Below are 25836 nucleotides of genomic sequence, written 5' to 3'. Positions count from 1 at the left end.
TTAGCTGAAATGATTATCTTGCGGGGCTCAGAGTGCGATTCACTAGTCACCTGCATGTCCGAGTAGTTACAGAATTGAAGGAAGTCTTCTGGTGGGCGGCAGAAGACTTCCTTCCATTTAAATCACACCAAACAGTTTTGCCTTTAGTTGTCTGTATGTAACAAGCAAACCAGAAACCTGGAGGAAAATGACATTTCACTGCATGCCTGGACAAATTGTTCTCCTGGTTTGGAAGTGTTTCCCAATATTTATTGGCAGGGTTTGTAAGGGGCAGGTGGGGCTTGTCAACCTAGGAAGGTAGCCCACCTAGAAGAAGGAAAACTCTGATCTCCACTACCTTGCGGGATGTCTTTGTGCTAAAAAAAAATAAGGCTAAGGAGTAAACCCATCACAAATCTGGAGTGGAGTCCATAAGATGGTTGGATGGTGCCCTGTACGCCTCCTTTGGGCAATTCCTGTAGCCAAGCTGGTGCCAAACGAATTGCAAAAACACATCAGCAAAACCAGGGGGGGGGGGGAAGGGTCTTGTCATCTGAGCAGCCCAGGACCTCTGTGCCCACTGCCTGGACTTGTGCCCCAGGGAGGCCACTTGGGTGCTCCTAATGCAGCGGTTTGACTTCCCTCCCGGAGGCGCACTCTATTGTCACTCAGGACAGACGGATGCCAACAGCAGCAGTAGCAGCAACTTGCATTGTAGGGGATTGGAGCAGATGACCCTTGGGGGTCCCTTCTGACTCTACAGTTCTATGATTCTATGAACCAGTTAGTTAACTCTAAAGTGGTTATGTGTGTATTCCTAGTGCACATAGCTGGATTCACTAGAGGCCACATCAGGCTTTTGCATTTTATATGCAACTTTAATGTATGAAACGGCACAAGGATTACCTGTGGATTGTCACATGTGGCAGTCACAACTATGTATATTTAAGTGTGCACATACATGCTGATGACAATGTAGTGTGTGTGTGTGTGTACACTCCGAGGGTGACCTCCAGACCTTCCTAAATATCTTTGCAGAAGCTTATGAAAAACCTGGCCTATCGCTCAGCATCCAAAAAACCAAAGTGCTGCACCAACAAGTACAAAATAACCCCTCTGCAGCACCACAATCCAACTCAATGGTGTGACATTGGAAAGAGTCGATCACTTCTCTTACCTTCGCAATTAACTTTCCACAAGGGCCGACACTGATGCCAAAAGCATCACCTGAGGTCTGCGAGTGCAGCTTTCTCCCAATTGAAGTGCAGAGTGTTTGAGGACTGGGACATTTGCAGGGAACCAAAATGCTTGTTTACAAAGCTATTGTACTACCAACCTTACTGTATGCTTGCGAAACGTGGGCTAGTTATAAACGCCGTCTCCAAGTTCTCAAAATATTTCATCAACAGTGCTCCGGAAAAAAGTACACATCACTTGGGACGACAGGCAAACCAACGTCAGTGTACTGGAAGAAGCAAAGATCACCAGTGTCGAGGCAAAGATTCTTTTAACATCAACTTTGTCATGTTCTTCGGATGCCTGATTATCGTCTTCCAGAGCAACTACTCTATTCAGGATTTTAAAATGGAAAGTGATGCTGGTCAACAAAAGAGGTTTAAAGATTCTCTGAAGGCAAATCTAAAAAAATGTATAAACACTGACAACTGGGAAACACTGGCTGCAAGCACTCCAATTGGAGAACAGCCTTTTAGACGCTCGAACTCAGGACAAAAGGGGGAAACATGCTAAGAGGAAGGCACATTTGGCAAACTCTCACTGTGATCACCTCCCACCCATAAACCTATGTCCCCACTGTGGAAGAATGTGTGGATCCAGAATTGGCCTCCACAGTCACTTATGGACTCACTTGTCAAGACCATGTGCATGGAAGACAATCTTATTCGGCTACGAGTGATCGCCAAAGAAGAAGAAGACATGCACAAGGAAGCTATGATTAGCTACAGGTTCCCAGTGTATATTGTATGTGCACATATGGTATAGCACATGGATGTGGCAATCTGCATGTGGCTTCACACTTCTTCATACACAGAAGGGCTTTTCATTCAGGAAAAACATTGTCGGAAAAGCAAGTGTCTCTTGGATAAGTTATTGGCTCTCAGCTTCTGTGCCCCTGATGGAAGGATACTTCCCTACCTCCATTAACTTCAGTAATAAAGTACTCATGAACTCCTTGCCTGCCAGTTCCATGTATTCCCCATTGAGGCGGCAGTAGGAACATAAACGAAGTTGGTTGACTTCCGAAACTTATGCAGCAAAGGGGGGAGAAGACTGCTTTGTTTTGCAGGTGAGGGACGCCTGTAGCAGAGGAGACATTTTGGGGAGGTGCCTTGCAGGATTGCTAAGAGGACAATAAAGCGAAGTGTCAGAAAGCACGTTGCACATTTAAAAGCTCTAGGTAAACAATGATTAACGATAGCTGATATTGATCAACAATATCTCGAAAGCATGTTTGCCCAATATTGGTGGAGAACAAGTGCTGTCTCCATGAGGACTGCTGTTGCCAATGTTGTTGTCAATAAGTTTTTGGGATCGACCCATCTGCCCGTGGATGTTTTGGCCGCTCCCTGCTTGCGCGACTGTGTCATTGGCAGGGTGTTTTGGATACATGCTGTGCCATCCTCGGTTCAAAACCATGTGCGACTCTCAGGTGGATTGCTCAATGCCTTTGAGGTGCTGATTGCAATGTTTTGCTATTTCTTAGCCGACGTAATTGCTACACAACATGGTCCTTTACCTGGATCGCCATGTTCCTGCGTTTTAAGCACCATGAGCCACGAAGGTGTTGATTGATTTAACCTGATATCTTTGGTGAGAAAACAAACATATAAACACCGCCACAGTACTCCACGATAGCCGAGACTGAATTGTAGCGCGTAAAGGTAAAGGAACCCCTGACCGTTAGATCCAGCCGCGGACGACTCTAGGGTTGCAGCTCTCACCTCGCTTTCCTGGCTGAGGGAGCCAGCGTTCTTCTGCAGACAGTTTTTGGGGGTCATGTGGCCAGCATGACTACGCTACTTCTGGCGAAACCAGAGCAGCGCATGGAAACGCTGTTTACCTTCCCGCTGGAGCGGTACCTATTTATCTACTTGCACTTTGACGTGCTATCGAGCTGCTAGGTTGGCAGGAGCAGGGACCGAGCAACGGGAGCTCACCCCTTCGCAGGGATTCGAATCGCCGACCTTCTGATCGGCAAGCCCCAGGCTCAGTGGTTTAGGCCACAGCGCCACCCGCATCAAATAACCCCATAATTTATCTGGAATTGGGCAGGGGACGGGTGCAGCTGAAATGGTACCACAACTTTGATTTTCATAAAATAATAAAATTTCCTTCTAACATAGTGAATTGCCCAATCTGCTCCCATAACATGTCCTAAGAATACACCTTTTCTCTTAGAGAGACTGCCCATATTCATTCTTACTGGGCTGTGGAAGTTGTAGTCCTCTAGATGTTGTTGGACAACTCTGACAACAACTGACCACGTTGGCTGGGGACTTGGCAGGAGTTGGAGACTTCATGTGCTCTTAGGATAGGGGACTGTTCAGACTTGACTTTATGCAATATTTATTTGTCTGTTTGCAACCCGCAACGTACTTCACAGAATCAACAAAAACAATGTACAGTCCTTGCAACTGAGAAGACTATACAGAACCCAAGCTACAGAGAACTCAGGAGCCAGCCAGATATTAAAATCAAAGGAGTGGGAAAGGGGCGGAATCAAGCAAACTACCCCCCTTTTTAAGCATTTCCATGGCAGTATCTACATTACTCCATTGCAGAAAAACACAAAGGAGACCTGTGGCACCTAGAGGACTAACATTTTTTATTATGGCAAGATACTTTTGTAGACCAGAGGACCATGCATGCCTTTTTATGAGAGTTGGGAAAATGACGTGTGTGTGTGTGTTGGTCCACAAAAGCTTATCCCGCAGTGCATTCATAAAGACTTTTAAGGTGACGCAGGACACTCTGTTGTCTTTTCTAGAAGGCTTTAATTTTCTGAAGCAACTTGCCGACTCTCTCTGCAGTTTATTGTAATTTCCACGCTTTTTCAAAATTTTAAGAACCAAGGTGCCCATTCAGAAATACTGCTGGGTGCAACCCACACATGAGCTGGCGTTACATGGGCAAATGTTCCCTGATGGAACAAAACCCTTTCCTATAGAAAATTAATATTTCAGCGAGAAAGCTAGGCCCCAACCTGGGCCTAGCTAGCTTTCCGCAAGCGGGGGTTGGTTTGTTTTTGATGTGTGGAAAGCTTTCAGTGATGTTATTTCTGAAGTAGCGCGGCTTTTGAAGAGCACCACCGCATGGTATTTCAGAACATCTAGCGTGGCTTTTAAGTCACCTTCCTATAATTATAAAAGCAGGGGTTTTTTTCTGTCGTGAATAGAACTCAAGAACATCTGTTCCTCCTTGTCTTTCTGGCATTCTTCTAATTTAGTTGAAAGCTCTGGCCAGATTCCTCCCTCACATTTTAATCTTTAAAAAAAGAAAACAAAACACAAAGATTTCAGATTATTTCATTCTATAGATTTTGCCTCCCAGACAATCTTTGTTGTTATGATGTAATCGCAGATTCATCATCCTCCATGTCTGCTTTTTTCTTTCTTCACTGCCTCCTTCCTCTTTCGGTGCTTTTGGACGCAATTACTTTAATCATAATTCTCTTCGAGAGGAACTTGACACCGAGAGCTTTCATGAATGGCAGTGTATGTAACACTTCGTATGTTTTTCAGGTTTTTGAAGTTGGGGGAGCTGCTCCCAGATCATGAGAAAAATATAAACGTATTGTAGCAGGGGCCCAAAGTGAATTCAGGTGATAATGCAAATCCTTATCAATCTTGGAATATGCTTATATTAGAAGAGTTATGGTAACCTGTTGCTTTGAAGAAACTGATGATTCAGCAAGAAGCCATCCCTACCGGGATAGAAGGCCAGCTAATACGCCAATCACAAAGATGCAATTCATAAACTAGAACATAAGTTGTTACATGGTACACGCAACACAGGTTCCCAACACACACACTAACTCACAATGTAACATATTACAGTGGTACCTCTACTTACGAATAACTCTACTTACGAATGTTTCTACTTACGAACGGAGCTCCGTCCGCCATCTTGGATGCGGTTTAGATAGGATTTTTTTCTACTTATGAATTCTTAGATAGGGTTGCTTCTACTTACGAATTTTTTCTCCCAATGCATTCCTATGGGATTCGACTTACAAATTTTTTCAACTTAAAAATGTGCGTTCGGAACGCATTAAATTCGTAAGTAGAGGTACCACTGTACTGAGAACCGAGCAATACTTATTGCACATGTGTATTAAATTAGGATGAGGTAATGATGGACATGCGTACTGAAATAAAATGATGTAATGTTAAATATGATTGGTTAAATTGAAATCCTTTGTCTGAAAAGTTATAAATTCCGCTGCCCCACGTTGGGCGGGGTTGCAGTTTTGCGAAAAGATTCGACTGTAGCCTATTGCTTTGCAATAAACAAAATGGACTCCTAACTCCTCTTTTCTCGGAGTTTTATTGGCCTAACTCAGAAGATAAGCCATTTTTGGCTTGCAACAGTATGAAGCAGTGATTTATGGGTCTCATCAGTGTTGCTTGTCTCCCACGTCTGGAAGAAACATGGCATCTAAATTCATCTATTTATTTATTTATTTAATTTTTATGCCACCCTTCATCCAGAGAACATGGGGTGGTTCACAAGTACAAAACAAGCGTATATTGTGTGCTCTATGAGTTGAGTTTGCATTGCCATGTTTGAATCTTTCCAAATATTTGAAGGAAAAGTTCCTTGGGTGGCCTGGTAGATTTATTGATTTCTCAAAATGTCTGTGCCGTTCAGTTGTAATAAAACCTCAAAGGGTTTTTAGGAAAAACAAACAAAACCCAAAATGCTGCAATTATTGATAAAAGGCAGCTTAAAAACAGGTATTCAAAGAACATTCAAAAACTAATTAAATTCATCAGCAAGTTTAAAACAGGTTAGAACTCATGTAACTTGTCCATGTCTGGATACCTACCTGGTGACAATAGGCAGGGACTTCCCAAGGGTCATTGGTGCCACACTAAAAGATTGATTTCTTACAACTGTGAAATGGGCATTATGTGACAGCTCTAACGGTGTCAGTTTTGCCAACCAAAGCAGTTGAACATTTATTTATCACTCCCTCTAACGGTAAACTCTGGTGTAGCGAGGGTAGACAGGATTGTAGGTGCAACGGAACAGCTGAGAAGCAAGGATCCGTTGGCATGCTTAGGGGAACTCTTGACACTTGCAGTAGTATACGTTTAAACAGTACTTTAAGAGGCAGCGTCTTTTTATAATGCTTATCTACTACGTACTGAGTTAAAGCGTTAAAAATGCATTATAAACATGTGACACCGGAGAGCGCTGTAGCAACCCGTCGATGTAAAATTGCATTGAGAGCCAAAGAGCTTTTTAAAAGCATTTTTGCAATCGGTATAGATCCAGCCATAGAAAGGGGGTTTACAATCATGTTTGAATAACGCTGTTTGGAGGGGCAGTGTACCTTACTTCCTTGTTTGCCCCAAATGCCTTCAAAGCACCACTGTATTCAGGAATAATAAACAAGGGGTTGTCTTTATTGGCAGCCTTGCACCAATAGAAATAGTTCTTCTTTACATAAAGCAGAGCATCTGGTGTTCATCAATTCCCCCTGTGTGCTGCAGACCCAGTGCTCTCTCGAAAGCTGATCCTGATTCCTGAACAATATGGGGGATGACTCACAGAGCTGCAGTGGCTGGGGGAATTGGCAGTTAATAGGTACCCACCTTTGTGGTGGAAGTGCTTTCCCCTCGTGCAAAGCCACCACTGGCTAGAACCCCAGCTTATATATTCTTACCACGCTCAGAGTGTTTCATATACACTTTTCTTGATTATCCTAATGCTAGCCCTGTAAAGTAGCTCAGCGTTACTCGCTCCGTATTGCAGGTTCCAGTCTGAGAGAGTTAGTCTTGGCTTGCCTAAGGTTACTGAGTGACTTACTGGCAGAGGTGAAATTTCATCCATATGTGGACATAGACACTTAGCTCCTGCACCGTTTTGGATCTCAAAAGTTGTGTAATACTCAGCCCCATCGAATGTTTGCATAAAAATCCTACTTCCACCGAGATGCACCTTCAGATTCCTAGTCTTTCATTACTACATAGCCATTAAAATACTTGCGGCTAGGCTTGTGAAAGAGGTCCAGACTACTGCTTGCCGACAGGAGGTTGTTTGTCTGAGCTCCTGATAGTATATCTCATTTTGGAGAGTTCCTTTGTACCCGTGCAGTATTCCAGGTGTGATGTCCAGCCTTGGCAGGTGAGAATTCCAACGCCTCCCTTTGATATTACCTTGTAGCGTGATCATGATAATAACTGCCTAGGTGACGACTGGGAGCACCCATTGTTGCAGAGGTAATTTGGGCAAAGTGGTGCCATTGTTTTAGAAATTATTGGTTGCTCTCTGGAGATTTAGGGAGTGTGTCACACGTAAAGCAATGTGTATCTGAAATTGGAGCAGAGAGGAGGGCCTTGGAAATTCGTTTTGACAGATGAACTTTACCTGCATACGAACCTAAGGAGAGCTCTGCTGGATCAGAGCAAAGGTCCATCAAGTCCTGTTCTCACAGTTGCCAACCAGAAGCCCACACACAGAAAGTCTGCACACAGGATCAGTTCCTCTCTGATTATGTTTTGAGAAATGACATCCTGCTAACACTAGCGCCAGTTGTCTTTGTCCATGGAGTTTTCTTGGCTCCAGGTGGATCATGTTTAGTCCAAACTCTCCACTATGACCTGTCCATCTTAGGTGGCCGGCCCTGCATGGCATAGCTCATAGCTTCTCTGAGTTATTCAAGCCTCTTCGCCACGACAAGGCAGTGATCCATGAAGGAGCAGTGATGTATGGAAGTGAGACCTGGACCATAGAATCATAGAATCGTAGAGTTGGAAGAGACCACAAGGGCCGTCCAGTCCAACCCCCTGCCGAGCAGGAAACACCATTAAAGCATTCTTGACATATGCCTGTCAAGCCTCTGCTTAAAGACCTCCAAAGGAGGAGACTCCACCACACTCCTTGGTAGCAAATTCCACTGCCGAACAGCTCTTACTGTCAGGAAGTTCTTCCTAATGTTTAGGTGGAATCTTCTTTCTTGTAGTTTGAATCCATTGCTCCGTGTCCACTTCTCTGGAGCAGCAGAAAACAACCTTTCTCCCTCCTCTATATGACATCCTTTTATATATTTGAACATGGCTATCATATCACCCCTTAACCTTCTCTTCTGCAGGCTAAACATACCCAGCTCCCTAAGCCGTTCCTCATAAGGCATCGTTTCCAGGCCTTTGACCATTTTCGTTGCCCTCTTCTGGACCATAAAAAAGGCTGATCACCGAAGAATTGATGCTTTTGAATTATGGTGCTGGAAGAGTCTCTTGAGAGTCCCATGGACTGCAAGAAGATCAAACCTATCCATTCTGAAGGAAATCAGCCCTGAGTGCTCACTGGAAGGACAGATCCTGAAGCTGAGGCTCCAATACTTTGGCCACCTCATGAGAAGAGAAGACTCCCTGGAAAAGACCCTGATGTTGGGAAAGATGGAGGGGACAAGGAGAAGGGGACGACAGAGGACGAGGTGGTTGGGCAGTGTTCTTGAAGCTATCAACATGAGTTTGACCAAACTGCGGGAGGCAGTGGAAGACAGGAGTGCCTGGCGTGCTATGGTCCATGGGGTCACGAAGAGTCGGACATGACTAAATGACTAAGCAGCAGCAGCAGCAACAACAACAACAACATAGAGCCAATCCTGGTCCGACTTCACTGGCTGCCAATTAATTTCTAGGCCTAACTCAAAAGTGCTGGTTTTGACCCATAAAGCGAACACACTATTCCATGGACCACTTCTCCCCATATGAACCAACCTGGACCCTGCAATCATCATCTGAGGCCCTTCTTCGTGTGCCTCCTCCACAAGAGGCCCAGAGGGCAGCAACACAAAAACAGGCCTTTTCTGTGGTGGCTCCCCGCTTGTGGAATGCTCTCCCCAAGGAGGTTCGCCTGGCTCCTTAATTGCATACCTTTAGGCACCAGGCAATAACATTCCTCTTCTCCCTGGACTTCTAAACTGTGGAAGAGGGGTTATTGTTTTTCCTTGTTATTATGTTATGGGTTTTACAATATATATACAGTGAGGGGGGGGGAGTATTTGATCCTCTGCTGAACTGGCCCGTTACTATTGAAAATATTTCATTTCTGGTGACATTTTCTGATACGGTCTGTTCTCTGTTTCACTTTTAATAGCCTCAAGGTGTGCACCTGTTATGGTAAGCGGGTCTCTTTAACACCTTTATGTGCCACACGTGTTCTGTGTGTAGCTAAATTTTATTGTCTTTCCAGAGTTTTCATTCTGATCAGAAGCTAGTCCATAACCGTAATGCAGTAATCAGATTTTAATGACACCTGCAGAATAGTATATATATATATATATACAGTATATATATATACAGTGTATATATATATATATATAAACATAAACCCACTTCTACCTGCTTTCAGTCCCAGAGTTCAATAGCAGTTTGATGGAGCTGAATACAGGGGGAGGGGGAAATCTCATGAATTTACCAATACTTCAAGTATAGCTGCCCCCTCTGCTCTTTAAAATGGGACAAGAAGTATGATGTGCTCTGGCAAGTCACAAGGTTTAATTAATTAATCTGATTGTTTATTTTATCTTTTGTTTTTCTACAGCTAAAGCGAGACAAGCCGGAAACATTGCCGGATTTGAAAAATGTGGTTGAAGAGAAGTTTAAAGCCTTGGAAAGCGGAAACAGTGACCTTGACTTGCAAAGCAATGAGAAATTTGCCCACTTTAGGGAGCAGCTGCGGCAAATGAAGGCTCAGTGTAAGTCTTTTCTTTATCACCATACTTGGAGAGTTCTGAGAAGGTACAAACAGCTGATCCTCTCTCTTAGCTCTGTCTCTCACTATGAACCTTGAGCAGGGAAGCGACTCTTAGGTGAGGTTCCCAGGAAAATAGGAATTTAATCTCCCTGCGTCGTTCCCACCGGGCTGCCCCTCAGAATGAGCTAAGGTGAAACAGGGTATTGCCAAAAAATGCCAAAAAAAAGGAGCCGCCTTTTGTGATTGGGAGCCATGCTGGAGCTCCTTTCCCCTGTTTTTTTGTTCGTTCATCTCACCCATTTATAAAGTGTGCCAGAGATTTATGCGATATGCTTAGTTTGAATTAATAGGTAAACTTAAAATGCATTCTGCAGAAGCTCAGTTTTCTTTTCCCTTTTTAATCTGCTAGTGAATTGTTTAAAGTACAAAAGGCAGCAATTGGGGAGCAATCTGTGATTTGCATTTCTTCTGTAGGACCGAATGAAAGTTTTCACTCCATGCAGCAAAATGTAACGCAGTAGGTAATAAGCAGTGATTTCTCTCCTCCCCCCCCCTTTCTTGAGTCTCTCACGGTGCTCACCTTATTTGCATGCATATGTAATGCAAATCTTGCTTCACGTCCCTTTTTTTATGTTTGAAGTTGTGCTTTTTTTTATTTTACACTTATGCTATATTCTCGTTTTGATAGGATCTTTTAAAGAAGGATTAGGTAAGCTGTTTTCATTTTGTCACTCTTAACAAATTGCTCCAGTTTCACAACCCAGGATATGTTGCAATCCTAAGGAGACCTTTGCTTTAATCATGGAACTATATTGTTGGAAAATGCTTACAGTGTTTGTTCCCAGGTTTTGGGATTGGGCACATGGAGCATGTAAGGCTGCAGCCTATTAAAATCCCTTATGGCCTAATTCAGCTTGCTCTCAAAATGTGCTCCAGGGAACTCCATGTTTCCTTGTAAGCTTCTCGGAGGAATCCCCTGTGAGAAGACTCCTGAGTTTATTGAGCCCTCGGATGAGCTTGCACCGTTGCCGTGGACCCCAGCCCAAATTCTTCGGAATGCAAATGAAATAAAGTCAGGAAATACCAATATACTATCAACATTTGTTAACCATCCACCCCTATTGCTAGCAATCATAAAATGTAAAATATATCTTAATAAATGCAGAGGTTCCTCCTTCTCGTGGTAGGGCACACTCTCTGTATACCTTGCCCCCATGTTATTTATTTCTGAGGCTAATTAAATCATAGAATCATAGAGTTGGAAGAGACCACAAGGGCCATCCAGTCCAACCCCCCTGCCAAGCAGGAAACACCATCAAAGCATTCTTGATATATGCCTGTCAAGCCTCTGCTTAAAGACCTCCAAAGAAGGAGACTCCACCACACTCCTTGGTAGCAAATTCCACTGTTGAACAGCTCTTACTGTCAGGAAGTTCTTCCTAATGTTTAGGTGGAATCTTCTTTCTTGTAGTTTGGATCCATTGCTCCGTGTCTGGAGCAAATCATCTCATTATACCTCACAAACCTGTTCCCCCCCCACCCCAGTCCTTTCCCACCCCTAGGACTTTATTCATCTCCTGCAGAAGTCCCATCCACCCCTGGGGCGTTGATACTGACAGCTCTAGGAAACCCTTGAGATAGACCTGCAGAAGATTCCCCGAAAGGCAGCCTGACCACCAGGACTGAACCTTCTTGTCTCATGCACAGCTGCAGGGGGAATCCCAGGATAAACTCCCAGTTCAACAAGGTGCAGTTAGACCCAGTTGACTTGGCTGGCATGTCATGTGAGGGCTGGATTCCCCCCCCTCTTCTGCATCATCAAAATGTCCTGGAAACCTCCACAACACGATTGGGATATCTGACGGGTGGACTCTTCCTTGGGTGGAAGGCGTTCCTAGAAGGGAAATTGCCCCACTGACTTATAATTTCTAGCTCGGAGCGCGAAGGAGCAATTGCAGGTTCCGAATACTTATACGCTGCTTTACGCTGCGAGAGGTTCTCATGGCGGCTTGCGAAAGAGCCTTGTAATCGCATTCAGATCTGGTGTCATGAAGAGGAATGTGGTGCCAGGATGATTTAGGAGTCATTTCAGCCTCCACCTACCAGGCAGCAGAACTCCATGGGATCTGCCCTAGTGCAGCTGGATCTCAATTCCTCCTCGCAACTGCCGCCCCTTTTCTTTACATACATTCATACATTCTTGGCAGCATCAGCAAGGAGGCCTTGCCGAAAGACTCTTGTCATGGCATCACCTCCTGCTCAGTTCCTTCAATGGTGCAATGGCAGTATCACAGGTGTTCCCAGGGCACCAGATGCCCTTAACTATCAGATGAAGATCGCACGGCCCTTCTTTGCACACCCCAGAGCCCACACATGAGTGTTACAATATAAGGGAAGCCCCCCCCCCCTGGTGCCACTGTTGTCTGTCTGTGCTTTTGTTGTGCTCATCTTTTAAGTGGGGGGTGGGGTAGGACTTGTCCCCTTTAAATATGTGTTCAGGTGAGCATTCTCGTTACTGTGTATTGCTGCTTTCACATGTTTTTGCTTTATTAGCTTTGCACACACGTGACTAATAAATATGGCAGCTAGGAAAATTATTACTAATAATATATGCAGGTTACATTTTATAATAAAACTAGCTCGCCCGGCCCAGCCACGCATTGCCGTGGGTTCTTTTAGTTAAATGGACCCTTTTCTGTTAAATTGACCTTCAGAGTCTCCCTTCAGAGCATACCTACCAAGTTCCAGTGGGAGAAATAAGGGACCAGACCGGAAGTAGCAGACCGGAAGTAGCGCTGCCGCCATTTAGGAACTGGGCAGAGCATGCTCAGAAGCGACTTTTGATGCTGCTTTGCCCAGTTCCAAAATGGCCGCCGCGCCAGAAGTCGCACTGCAGCGTGCCAGAATAAACCGGGGGGAAACAAAAAAAAATCCGTTTTTTCAGCTGAGAACAGCTAGAAAAACGGGGGTTTCCCGGCGAATACGGGAGACTTGGCAGCTATGCTTCAGAGTCCCCTCACCTGCCCTGTCCCAACCCGGACTCCCCTACTGTAAGTTTCAAAAATAAGACCCCCCCCCACCCACGCGTGTTCCTGAAAATGTCCCCAACCCCCACTGCTTTGGCTGACTCAGGGTCCTACCTCCCCCCCATGGCTATGTGTTCCCCCCTCCCTTTGTTGTGCCTCATCCCTGTGATTCCCCCACCCTGTGAAAGGCCCATATTCTGTTTGTTTTTGCCTGTGGCCTACTGAGCAATGTTGCGGCCTACTCAGTTTTCCCTGTCCCATCCCACCCACCCCACTGCTTTGGCTGACTCAGGGTTCTTCCTTCCCTCTCATGGCTATGTGTTTCCCCTCCCTCCCTTTGTTGTGCCTCATCCCTGTGGACCCCCCCCCAATTGTGAAAGGTCCTATTTTGTTTGTTTTTGCCTGTGGCCTAGTGGGCAATGTTGCGGCCTACTCAGTTTTTCCTGCTTGGCAATGCTGCGGCCTATTGAAAAAGTTGGGCCTTGTTGCTGCAAAAGGACTGTTTTCAGTTGGTTGCTGTGGAATTTTGTGATGTCATCTGGCAGCGCAGCTTTGGAGCTGCTGGAGTTTTCAGAGCTTCTGGTGGTTACATCTAATTTGGGCGCCACTTTTTTGTGTTTAATCATTATTTTAGGTGTGAAAGGTGTGGGTTTTTGGAATTTTTTAAATGCATGCCAGATCCCTCCCTGATGGGCATGGGATGTTGTGGCCAAATTTGTTACATTACGGTTCAGCAGTTACGGAGAAAGGCTGTGACCTCCACGTGCGCAATGCCTACATTTTTATATATATAGATAAACTATTTTTTAATAATAAAATAATATATGGGGTCTTAGGGGAGGGGTAGTAGCTTTGGTGGGAGACACATTGTGCTCGTTCACCTTTGGTCCTCATCCTGCATTAAGCTTTCACCTGTGGCTCCCAGAAGAATTAGCATGTGACAACGGCCGCACCCTGGGAACTGCTTCGTCTGGCTGACTAAACCAGGTGAGCGCAGCCGATGGCTCTCAAAACCTTTGTGAGTTAGGGGCTTCCCCTGGTGGGTTGAGTAAAGGTAAAGGGACCCCTGACCATTAGGTCCAGTCGTGACCGACTCTGGGGTTGCGCGCTCATCTCGCATTATTGGCCGAGGGAGCCGGCGTATAGCTTCCAGGTCATGTGGCCAGCATGACAAAGCCGCTTCTGGCAAACCAGAGCAGCACATGGAAACGCCGTTTACCTTCCCGCTGTAGCGGTTCCTATTTATCTACTTGCATTTTGACGTGCTTTCGAACTGCTAGGTTGGCAGGAGCTGGGACCAAGCAACGGGAGCTCACCCCATCACAGGGATTAGAACCGCCGACCTTCTGATCAGCAAGCCCTAGGCTCAGTGGTTTAATAGTGGGTGCAACGGTCAAGAATGTGGTTTCTGCACATGCTGTAGAGCAGGCATCCCCAAACTGCGGCCCTCCAGATGTTTTGGCCTACAACTCCCATGATCCCTAGCTAACAGGACCAGTGGTCGGGGAAGGTGGGAATTGTAGTTCAAAACATCTGGAGGGCCGAAGTTTGAGGATGCCTGCCCTAAACCTCCGCTGCCTTGTGGGATGTCTTTGGGAGAAGAAAAGGTTAAGGAGTAAACCCTACACAAAAATGGGGTGGAGTCCCCAACGCAATTGGATGGCACCTTGTACGCCTCCTTCCAGCAACTCCTGCAGCCAAGCTGGTGCCAAACGTATTGCTCTGCTTTCTTTTGGACCACATCAGCGAGGCTGAGAGGGGGGAGGTCTTTTTGCATCTCTAGACTTGTGCCACTAAGATGATCTTTTCGTGTGCTTGTGTGTGTGCTTGCTTCACGAAGTTTCATGTGAGTGATGCTAGCAGTTAAGAAAATGGCCACAAGGAAAAAGCTTGGGAATGTGGCTTAAGTGAGGAAGGGGAAAGGATCAAGAGGGCAGATACTGCCCTTCCTTTGCTCCTAAATGTGGTTGACAGCGTATTGTGTGCACAGCCCTGTGTTTGTGTGCCTCCTGCATGGCCCGGGAGCAAAGGGCCCTCACCCCTTGCCACTGCTATCAGATGACCCCATGCTGTAATCAATGCAAAAGGAAGACTGCTTACTTACACAAGGACTTTCTTAACACTTCGTGGAATGTTTCACAATAGATAAACTGGCGGTCAGTGGGCTGGTCGGTGTCCCAACTCTGGCTGGAAGGGTGACTTCCAGCACCCCCTCTGCAGTCGCTCATGTGCTACCCAACTCCCTGGGCTAGCCAAAGCTGTCTTTCTGCTCCCTCAGAAACAGCAATGCTGTATCTCGTAAGTTGGGCGTGTTTCTCCAAAACAGTCGCATTCTCAGGCAGCAACTCAGAGAAAACCCATCTAGCTGGAATGCAAGGGGCCGCCAACCCCTTGACCGGCAGCATTGCGACTGAGTGACTTTTTATTATCCTTGCACAGAAGAAGCCTTTGGGAACTTCTCAGCCGAGCATTATGCTTGCTGAGGCTTAGTGGTGGAGCAATTGCATTTCCCCACCAGCACCACTTCACCAGATCATCCTGTTCCCATATTTCTTGACTGTATAAGTAATTCATTTGTGCAACTTGGTCGGGTTACAAAATCATTACCTCTTGTGACCGGGCTGGCTTGCACTCACCAGAAACATCATACATATTTCAGATGCTGGAGATTGCATCTGAATTTCTGATGAACTTAGAAGATCTGCACTCTAAAACTTTTTTTTTTAAGTGTCATGTCTCTCAAGGTGGCATGTGATGTCCAGTTTTAAGGATCATACAAATTTGTACAAGAAACCCCAACACTTGAGTATTGAATGGTTCTTAGCTTCCAGTTGTTTTAAGAGTCTCAGTCTGCAGTCAGTTTCTAAGTCATTTATCAGGCTGCATTCCTCCATCTGGTTGATTATACAAAGGCGAGTTCCATTTCTGTTAAAGATACTTTTAAAATGTGTGCATAGGGTGGTTGCCTTGGGAAATATATGGTTGGCTCATTATAATTGTTAGCTGCTTTGTTCAAGGGTGCTCAGATTGCTTGAGATTCTGAGGTCAGGGAGATTAAAAATTAGTGCAGAATATTTGGCCATATTTTTGCATTGTTTTGCAGGTGGAATTTGAAGTTGCTCACAGAGATATTTTCCATTTTGTGGGATGCGAGCAAATAGAAGGAGAGGGCTTATCAGTAAAGGAGAGAGTGGTTTCCTTTTTTAAAACCTCCTTTTTGCAGAAAGTTTCCCAGATACTCTATTGGAGTAAAAGACTGCTGGGGCAGGCTGGGTCCCCTAAAACATGGGTAGGCAAACTAAGGCCCAGGGGCTGGATCCGGCCCAATCACTTTCTAAATCCGGTCCGCGGACGCTCCGGGAATCAGCATGTTTTTACATGAGTATATTGTGTCCTTTTATTTAAAATGCATCTCTGGGTTATTTGTGGGGCACAGGAATTCGTTCACCCCCCCCCCCCGAAAAAATATAGTCCGGTCCCCCACAAGGTCTGAGGGACAGTGGACCGGCCCCCTGCTGAAAAAGTTTTCTGACCTCTGCCCTAAACTGAAGGGGCATCTTTCAGTAAAGGCAGGGCTTGCAAGAGACATAATTGCTGCTCCTAGACATGGCTCGCTTGAAGCAACATCCATTCTCTGCTCTCTTATAGCTCATTCTGAGCATTGCGCAAGGGCTCGCCTTAGATGATATCCGAAAATGGGCTTCATCTGATGTAGAGATGGGACCTCTCTTAAAAGCTCTTCCTGTCATATGGCACAGCAGGAAGGAAGAATAATCTATACCGTATTCATAGCTGCCAAGTTATCCCTTTTTTTAAGGGATTTTCCATTATGCTGAATATGCTTCCTCGCGAGAAAAGGGAAAACTTGGCAGCTATGACCGTATTGGCCCGAATATAAGCCGCACTTTAACTTTTCACGGTCGGAATTTGGGAAGAAAGTGAGGCTTACATTCAGGCCAATACAGTAGGTGCTTAAATAAACAATCTCTTGGCGCTTCTGGATAATAGTGACTTTCAGTTGCCCTGAATCCGAGTAACGTAAATAGAATTTGGAGAGGGGCAGGATTCACTGCCCCTTTCTTGCAGTGCATGTTTACTCAGAAGTACATCTCCCTAATTTCAACGGGGACCCGCTCTCTGGTATGTGTGCATAGGATTAGAGCCTTTAATTTACGTCTAGACTCATAACCAGAAGTTGTGTAGGAAGCTTCTTCCCACAGTCAGAAGAGCAATAAGCAATAGCTGCTTGATTACTTTATCTCACTCTAGGCTGCAAATAATAATTACTGGAGCTTAAGTCTAATGAATAAAGGCGGCACATTAGCATGCCAAGGAAGAAAGCACTTCTTTAGCTGGCATTCGTAATAATGTGTAATTGTTTGGCAATCTAGTTTAGTTCTGGTAAATCTATCTACATAATTACCTTTTGGGGTTTTTTTCTTTCTAATATCCACCCCTGAGCTGGTGGGATATTGCTGCAGCAAAGAGATGGGAACAAGCAAAATTCGGCAAGATTTCACCCCTGCAATCTGCATCATGCTCTCTCTTGAGTGTGTCGACATCCTCACATGTACTGTCTTTTTCTATGTACTGTATAACACCCTTTTGGGAGACTCTTTTGGGAGACTCAAACTAAAGAGAATGGAGGGAGATTGCCCAGAGTTGCTGAGCTTTTTTGGCAGAAGGATTGCCCAGGGTTCTAGAGCTTTTCTTGGGTGGGATTGCCCAGCTTTCGGGGGGGGGGGTTGACGAAAACTGCTAACCTGCCTGCCGAACGCTATCGCACACACTGCGGAAGATGAAAATACAATATCATATTGTATTGTATTACAATACCATGCTCGCGGCAGCAACCAATCCGCCCGTCCCCACTCTGCACTGTCCATGTATAAGACGACCCCCAATTTTTCAGATTAATTTATCGGAAGAAACCCTCGTCCAATACACAGAAAAGTATGGTAACTTTAAAATGCGGCTAGGAAAGGTAATTACCCCTCCCCTTTCTTGCTCATTACTGAAGTTCATTGAGCCGTTTATTTAGTGCATGTACTAAAGTACATGGAGTATACTATTAAAGTACATTTAAGCACATTTAAGGGCACTGGTGGGAAGAAGGCAAACCACAAAACAAGGAAAACACCTCCTCTAGCAGGATAAAAAAATAGGAAAAGCACCTGCAGGTACTTGAAATGAAATTTATTCCAACCCTGACACGTTTTTGGAACAAAACCCTCCCGGGGGCAAAGGCAAGTGCATTTTTAGCAGCAGTTCTTATCAAATGTGGGGCACTCCAGTGATTTATTTTATTTTATTTTTACTTTGCTGTGAAGGTAGGCTATAAATATGTTAATAAGTAAGGTACGTATTTAGAATGTCGTTTTATTTTTATAGTTCCATTGAATATACTTTGCAGAGGCAAATTCCCTGCATGGAAGAATGTGCATTGTAATATAAATAGCAAAACAAACACAACAACAATGATAAAAAATTAAATTAAATTAAAAACCCATAGGTTTCAAAATCTGGAGAGCACACTAATCTCTGCTGCATTAGACAGGGCCCCCTGCCACACAACGAGGCAATTTTAATTGATGCATTTTTTTGCACATCATTATTAGTATCTGCAAGCCGGTTGCACGTCTACCTTTTAGAAAGAGCAGCACATGCATTTGTAGCCTGCCTGCGTTACAGTGTTGTTCTTTGACCCAGCCCTCCTTACTGGAATAGTGGGGTTGCTGCAAGTCATTCGCACCATACTTCCCCTTATAGCCTGAAGATACCTTTGGCAGCCTTGACTAATCACGATGTTGCTTCAGGACGTGAAATCACATGTTCAGACATAGTGCTCTTTATAGAAATAAAATGACGTGTAACTCAAAAACGAATAATTGCAGCGTGGTGGCTATGAATTCATTAACCTGTAAAATTCAATTTGCAGCGAATTTCGGTACTCTTCGAAAAGAGGGTACATGGCACACAGAGAACCCAGTGTAATAGAGGCCCAGAGCAAACCTTTAAACCAGTGGGTCTTGGGTATTTCCTAGCCCTGCCAGCAGAAATCCTTTTAACTGGGGGTGACCTGGGATATTCTGTGAGCAAAGCGTGTGTTCCATCACTGAGCCCAGGGCCTCTCTCCAAAGTGCTGCTTCCCTCCCACTTAATTCAGTTTCAGTTTCCAATGAAATGGATTTGGAGTAGATTCAGGACAGACAGAATGTCCGTGCTCTCATGAAATACATAATGACTTATACAGTGGTACCTTGGTTTGCGTACATCTTGGTTTGCATACGTTTTGGATTACAAACATGTCAAACCCGGAAGTGCGTGCCCCGGTTTTCAACCTTTTTTTGGATTACAACCCATATTTTTTGGATTATGAGCAAATTTTTTTTGGGAGGCCCCATTGGTGAAAGCGTGCCTTGGGTTACAATCTGTTTTGGTTTACAAACGGACCTCTGGAACAGATTATGGTTGTAAACCAAAGTGCACTGTATGGGCATTCACCGCCCCAAAAGGTGGTGATAGCCACTACTAGCTCAGATGGCTTTTAAAGGGGAACTAGACAGACTCAGAGAGGATGCGGCTGTTGATGGGTAAGCATCCTCCTAACAACCCAGCTGCAGCAAAACGTTACAGCGCGAAGTGCTCCTTTTCAGTGAACCAGTGTGTTCACTGTGCCTTCCTCCATGATACTTCATTCTGTGGTCACTGAACATGCTCAGTCCTCATTGCACTGTGTGTCCCCCTCCCCAACTTCACATTCCAGCTCTCATGGCTCAGGGGTAGGCAACCGAAGGCCCATGGGCCACAAGCAGCCCACGGGGGTCGTTTAACTGGCCCCCGAGCCACCCCCAAACTGAGTCCCTGCGCACTGCGCTAAACCGGCGTGGTGCAGGGATTTGCTTCCACGGTGCTGGAAATCGTGTCTGCGCATGCTCAGATTCCAAAAATTGTGTCTGCGCAGACGTCGGAAATCGTGTCTGTGCAGACGCATATACTGGAAATTGCAGCTGCTTACGCATACACGTGATCCGGCCCATGGAGGGATCTCCGCTGGAGTGAACTGGCCCAGGTGAGGTAACCTTGCCGACCCCTGCCATGGCTGAATATTGCAAATGTTGAGGTTTCCCCAAGCCTTCTGATAGCTACCACTTCCGTGTGGCCGGTCCCATTTAGGCTACAAAAGCAACAGCCATTATGCCTGAGCACCAGAAATCGAGGGATTGATGGGAATATGGAACCATCATGCTCAGAGCAGAATGCCAATCTCTACCAGTTGCTGGGAAGCAACAGCAAGGGAGTGCTGTTGCCTTCAAGCCTTGCTTGTGGTCCTCCTGGAGGCATCTAATTGCCCACTAGGAAAGCAGGATGCTGAATTGCCTAGACTTTTTCCCCGAGCCAGCGGAATTCATTCGTAATTCTTTTTTCTGCATGTTTGCCTTCTCCCATCTCCCCTTATCCCCAGGGTGTTGCACCATGCAACCGCTGCTCGTGAAACCGAGCCCTGGCTTCCAGGTTCCTCTTCTGCCTGGCACTTAGAAGACGCACAAACCCTAAGAGGCAATTTACATGATGAAGCTGTAATCCTTCCTTCCTTTTTTCTTTCCACGTGCACACTCATTCACAGGGTAAGAAAGGTCTTATCTGTGACACCAATTTCTTGCAGCATCCAAGTTAGCATCCAATAACTTGATAAGCATCATTGTGTTAATTGGTCCTAGTTCCACCCACAGCTGGGTGATGGATACACAAGTCATATGCTATGGTCCAGCAAAAAAAGAAGAAGGCTGTGTTGTGTTGTGCGAAGCATATTACTAACAGTAGTTTTATGGTACTCTGGATCAAGAGAGGCATGTTGTTGATTTCATTTTTTTGGAATTGGAGAAAAGTAGAGAAAGTAGCCAAGTGAGTCATGAAACCCAAATGTGTCAAAATGTGGAGGGTTTGTTTGGTTTTTTTTAAAATGAAAAAGGAATGTGTCCCCGTAATTTATTTGGCTTAACTCTTTTGCGTATTGGTTGCACATATGCACCATAAACATTGCTGAGGAGCAACCATGGAAACTCTTGTTTTTCCTGCCATTGCTAAATTTACTCTGGGTTGAACATTAACACTGTGCCTGGCAATACTTTCAAAGCAAAAAATAGCTTCGGAGTGACTCACCGTGACTCATTTTACTGCTCGGCCTGCTATACTGCCTGAAGGTTGACATTGAACGAGTTGGCAGCCTGCATTGCTGCAGGTTTATTTTTTTTCTTCTTCTAGGAACTCTGAACACATTTCATTCTTGCGAATTGCCGTCTTGTGCAATAATACGAAAAGCAGCAATGTGTTTGTTTTGCTTTCAAAGTCAAATGAATCAGAGAGTGGTGAAAGACATACACACACAGAGAGAAAGACATGATTCTGGAAAATGCAGGTTCTCTGAATTCAGCTTTTGGCTCCAGGAACTGGCTGATTGCATTACAAAGCTTTAACTTCATGGCACTTTATACCGGTTATGCAACCTGTTGCGTTCAAATAGTTTTAGCATAGCTTGGAGGGGGCTGTCCAAGGAACACTTTCTTTTCTTGTTTAATGGTGGAAAAAAAACCCGAGCCACTCCATGCCTTTCTTTCTTTCTTTCTTTCTTTCTTTCTTTCTTTCTTTCTTTCTTTCTTTCTTTCTTTCTTTCTTTCTTTCTTTTTAAGTGTACAGTTTCATTACAGTTTCCCTGGGAATTTTACAAGAGAAATACAGCCCAGTACAAATTAAATCAAGGAAAAAATGAAAGGGTAAGGAGGGTGTAGTCATCTTATAGGTAAGGAAACGGAATGTTCATACAACTCCAGATTCATTCAGCTAGTGCTGATTGCGTGTATTAGAAATTGGTATATGTCAGAGGCTGCAGCTGTAAGCATCTATTTCCTTTCAGAGGCCACCTTTGTTTCCCCCCCCCCTACTCAAATTAAGCTTTAAAGAAACATTTTATTACAGCCAATATAATGGTTTCTAGTTTGTGCTTTGGTTGAAATGTGGTGTTGCACAGATCGGTTTTCCCCCGCTTTTCAAACGTTCCCATGGGTCCCAAAAGGTTGGTGCAGATGTTACCTGTGTAGCTGGGTTGGTATCTACAGAGTCTCTCCATGAAATGAAAGACACACACGCACAAAAGAAGAGCCTGCTGGATCAGGCCAGTGTCCCATCCAGCCCAACATCCTGTTCTCAAAGTGGTCACCCAGGTGCCTATAGGAATCTCCAAAGCAGGACCCAACTGCAAGAACACTCCTAGCATTCGGAAACATTGCTTCACCTGGCTGTGGCTGCAGAGTGTAGCCATCTTGACTAGTAGCCGTCGTTCACAGTAGACATCACTACAATCTGGAAACCTCTGCAACCTGAAACCTTTTTTGCTTGCAAAATAAGTTCCTCGTCCGTTATCAAGAGCCAGATTAAAGCTCTACCACGGACCTCTTTTTAAATCCCTTGGGTGTTTCATTTTAGGAGGATCCAAAATCCAATTCTGCATCGTGAAATTTCATCTGGCTAAAAATTGTTCCCATTACAATAGTTCCTGCTCATGATGGACCAAGCATCATTGCTTTTTAAAAAAAGGCTTGTTGGGCAGAGTTATTCCATAATGCATGCTCTTTGGCAATATCTCCTGATTTACTGTATGTCATCCGCCCCTCCAAATTAGATATTCTGAATGCTAAAATGTATTTTATTCATATGCTGCGAGATATTGCCCTGCGTAGGAGGTGGAGCCGGGTTGCCGTCACCCTAATATGAAAGAACAGGTACAGTTTCTGCCTACATCAAGAGTGGGGATCCTCAGGCCCAGGCCTCTCTCCCTGGCTTTCAGGACACTTTTTGGGCCACGCCACTCCCCAGACCTTCTCCATACCCTCTTTGAGTTCTTTTTGCCTGTTCGACATGTGTCCTTGAAGTCTAACTGTTGCTCCTTGTTTGCCTGGATGAAGGGTAGAGCAGGGTGGCTGAGTGTGTAGAAACTAGCCTGCTGTACAAATACACGTTCATTGATTCACCTACTTTTGCCTCTGGCCCAGTCCATCACGTAGTCCCTGGAAGGTTGCCCAAATAGGGGATGTGGCTCAGTGTCTTCTCCACCCCTGGTGTACATGAAACACTACAAGACAAATCACATTTGCTTCATGCTTGAGGACTTCCCAGAGGCCTCCATGTCGGCCATCTTCTTCATGTGTGAAAGGGGTTGGGAGAGGGTTACAGTTTAGGGTCTTCTTCACTGTTGAGATAGTTGCCCACTATTTCAGCACATGTGCACATCGAAAAATGGCATCCCCACACCTGCAACCCAAATGTTATAGGTGGCGGCCATTTTAGGCGCTTCCTGTTGACGTGCAATCGCTGCCATGCAGGTCCTCGTGGACCTGGAAGAAGGCGGAATGGGGACAGAATGGAGCAGTGCAAGGTCCACTTGCTTATACGCGCTCGAGAATTGGGGGCTGACTCCCTGCTCGAAATGCTTGTCGTCTTGCGCTGAAGAGGAGTGAGTGAATGAGAAAGAGACTTGAGGAAGCTTCCATAGTAGCCCCTTCTGTCCTCCAACAGCCACCCCAGGGGCATATGAGGGCCATATTGCCCTCAACAATCAAGTTGTCTTGTATCCATTATCTTGTAACTTGGAAAAAAAGCCATGATGCTTATTGTTGTAATAATCCACTTGGTGAGATCCGCGTGAAAGCCAGTGCATAAATACTGCAAATAAACGTACCCCCACCCTATCACCGCAGAACTCCCACCACCTCATCCCGCTGGTTGCTTTCTTTATCAGCCTTCTTCATTCATGGAGGGAGAAAGGTAGGAGGTAGACAGGGCGCCCACCAGTATGAAGCAGATGGTTGTTGATTTACTCCAAACGTGGGAGGAACGATGGTTGGTTTGCTTTCTTCCGATCTCCATTGTGCGAGGGCTAGAGCGCACATGGTGGTCACCATGGAAATGCTGCCCAAAGCAGGCTTCTCGGAGCTAAAAGTCTATGCCTCACCAGGCAATCCTCCTCCTGCAAGTTGTTGTGAGTTCTTCCTTCTTGCCCCCTTCATCAACTTGATGCGAGCGTGGAGCAGGTTGGGGAAAGCTACGCAACACACGGCGGGCGCTCAATCAACCTTCTGACTTTTGTAGGGGTGCCGCAGAATTCTTTCCCAAAGAATTAATAGCAAGAGTGGGGGGGGGAGTCACTGAAAGATTTCAAGGCTGTGAAAGGGTCCTCCTCTGCCGAGGGGAGGGACAAGAAGCCATGGCTTTTAAACCACAAGGAGGTAGATTCGTTTAGCTTGTCAACCCCGGCAAACTGCACCCGCCGATCTTCGGCTCTGTACCCCGATGCGCTACGGCTCGGGGAAGCAGGCAGGAAGACGGCAACAGCCCGCAGCTTCCCGGGCTGTTGCTGTCTCCCTGCCTGCTTCCCCAAGCCAAAGCGCGCGGGGGACGGAGCCGAATTGCGGCGGGGGGGGGGGGCTTTTCGCTGTTTGCCTTCCCCGGGCTAAGGGGGAGGCAAACGGCGAAAAGCCCCCGCCACGCCGCAATTCGGCTCCGGGAGTGGCTTGGCGGTGGCGGGAAGAAGGGGAGGAATTCCTCCCCTTCTTCCCGCCACCGCCAAGCCATTCCGCAGCGGGGGCTTTTCGCCGTTTGCCTTCCCCCAGGGGGAGGCAAACGGCGAAAACCCCAGCAGCGCCATACTTCGGCTCCGGGACTGGCTTTGCGGTGACGGGAAGAAGGGGAGGAATTCCTCCCCTTCTTCCCGCCACCGCCAAGCCAGTCCCGGAGCTGAATTGCGGCGTGGCGGGGGCTTTTCGCCGTTTGCCTCCCCCTTAGCTGGGGGAAGGCAAACGGCGAAAAGCCCCCACCGCGCCGCACTTCAGCTCGGGGACTGGCTTGGCGGCGGTGGGGAAAAGGGGAGGAATTCCTCCCCTTCTTCCCGCCGCCACCAAGCCAAAGCCGGCTTCCCTAGGCGCCCGCTGCCGCTTCGGCTTCCTTGGGGAAGGCAAGCAGGCGGGCTGTCTGCCTGCTTGTGTTCGCCGAGGAAGCGCCATGCGGCGGTTGGCGGAGCGGCGGTTGGCGGTTGTCTCTCCGTCCAATCCCTGTGTCCCTGGGGTACATGCGCAGTAACCCAGGGACACACAGAAAACTTGGACGCAGAGACACTTGCATATTATTATATAGGATGATTCCATCACCCTCCATTGTTGGTCATGCTGACAGGGCCTGATGGGAGTTGAAGTCCAACAGCATCTGGAGAGCAGCACTTTGACTGCTGCTGCTCTAGATAGTTGTATTTCGGGGACACATTCCTATAGGGCTGAAGCCAAAAATGGGGTGAACTGAAGCCTGAAGTGGGAAGGACATACACAAACACATTCTTTGCAACTTCCTCTCCTTTCCACCTGTTTCCTCCTTGCCACCCATAGCTCCCGTACACTAGATGATAAAAAGACCAGGAAAATAACAACATGTTTGAGGATCCACTGAGGCTCTTACAACTCTACAACCTTAGCTTTGAACAGGGTTAGTTAATTTCCATTTCATTTTTCTCAGTGCCTTCAGAGCACTTTTGCAATAGAGGCACCGATAAAGATTGGGGGTTGTTGCACGGTAGTTGGGGAGCATGCGTTGCTAAAACCTGTTTTGTGGTTGTGCAGAGGATTTTGGTGCTGGCAATACTAGCACCAATTACAAACAATTTATCTTTCAGTTCAAACTGATGCTATCAAGTGCCTCATTATCTGAGGAACTCCTCAATTCATATACAATGGATGGAAGATCTAATGTGCAATTCTAAATCTCCTAGTAATTATATGGTTGACAGTAGCCAGTTTCTGCCGTGACAATTAAGAGTTCCTGTCACATGGTTCAAAAGCAA

At 45.9% G+C, this 25836-nt stretch overlaps 1 protein-coding gene across 2 annotated transcripts in view; it reads left to right on the top strand.

The window, feature by feature from the left end:
• NSMCE2 (NSE2 (MMS21) homolog, SMC5-SMC6 complex SUMO ligase) overlaps positions 1 to 25836 on the top strand; it is a 222341-nt gene that overhangs the window by 70091 nt on the left and 126414 nt on the right. For both annotated transcript variants that reach the window (XM_060277624.1, XM_060277623.1), the window contains exon 4: positions 9775 to 9928. In XM_060277624.1, coding sequence (XP_060133607.1) covers positions 9775 to 9928 — 154 coding nt within the window. The remainder of the gene's footprint in view (positions 1 to 9774; positions 9929 to 25836) is intronic.

The sequence above is a fragment of the Zootoca vivipara genome, chromosome 8 (genome assembly GCF_963506605.1).
Source record: "Zootoca vivipara chromosome 8, rZooViv1.1, whole genome shotgun sequence".
NCBI lineage: Eukaryota > Metazoa > Chordata > Lepidosauria > Squamata > Lacertidae > Zootoca > Zootoca vivipara.
Note: the sequence above shows the minus strand (reverse complement) of the source record. Positions and strands in the feature narration are given on the sequence as shown.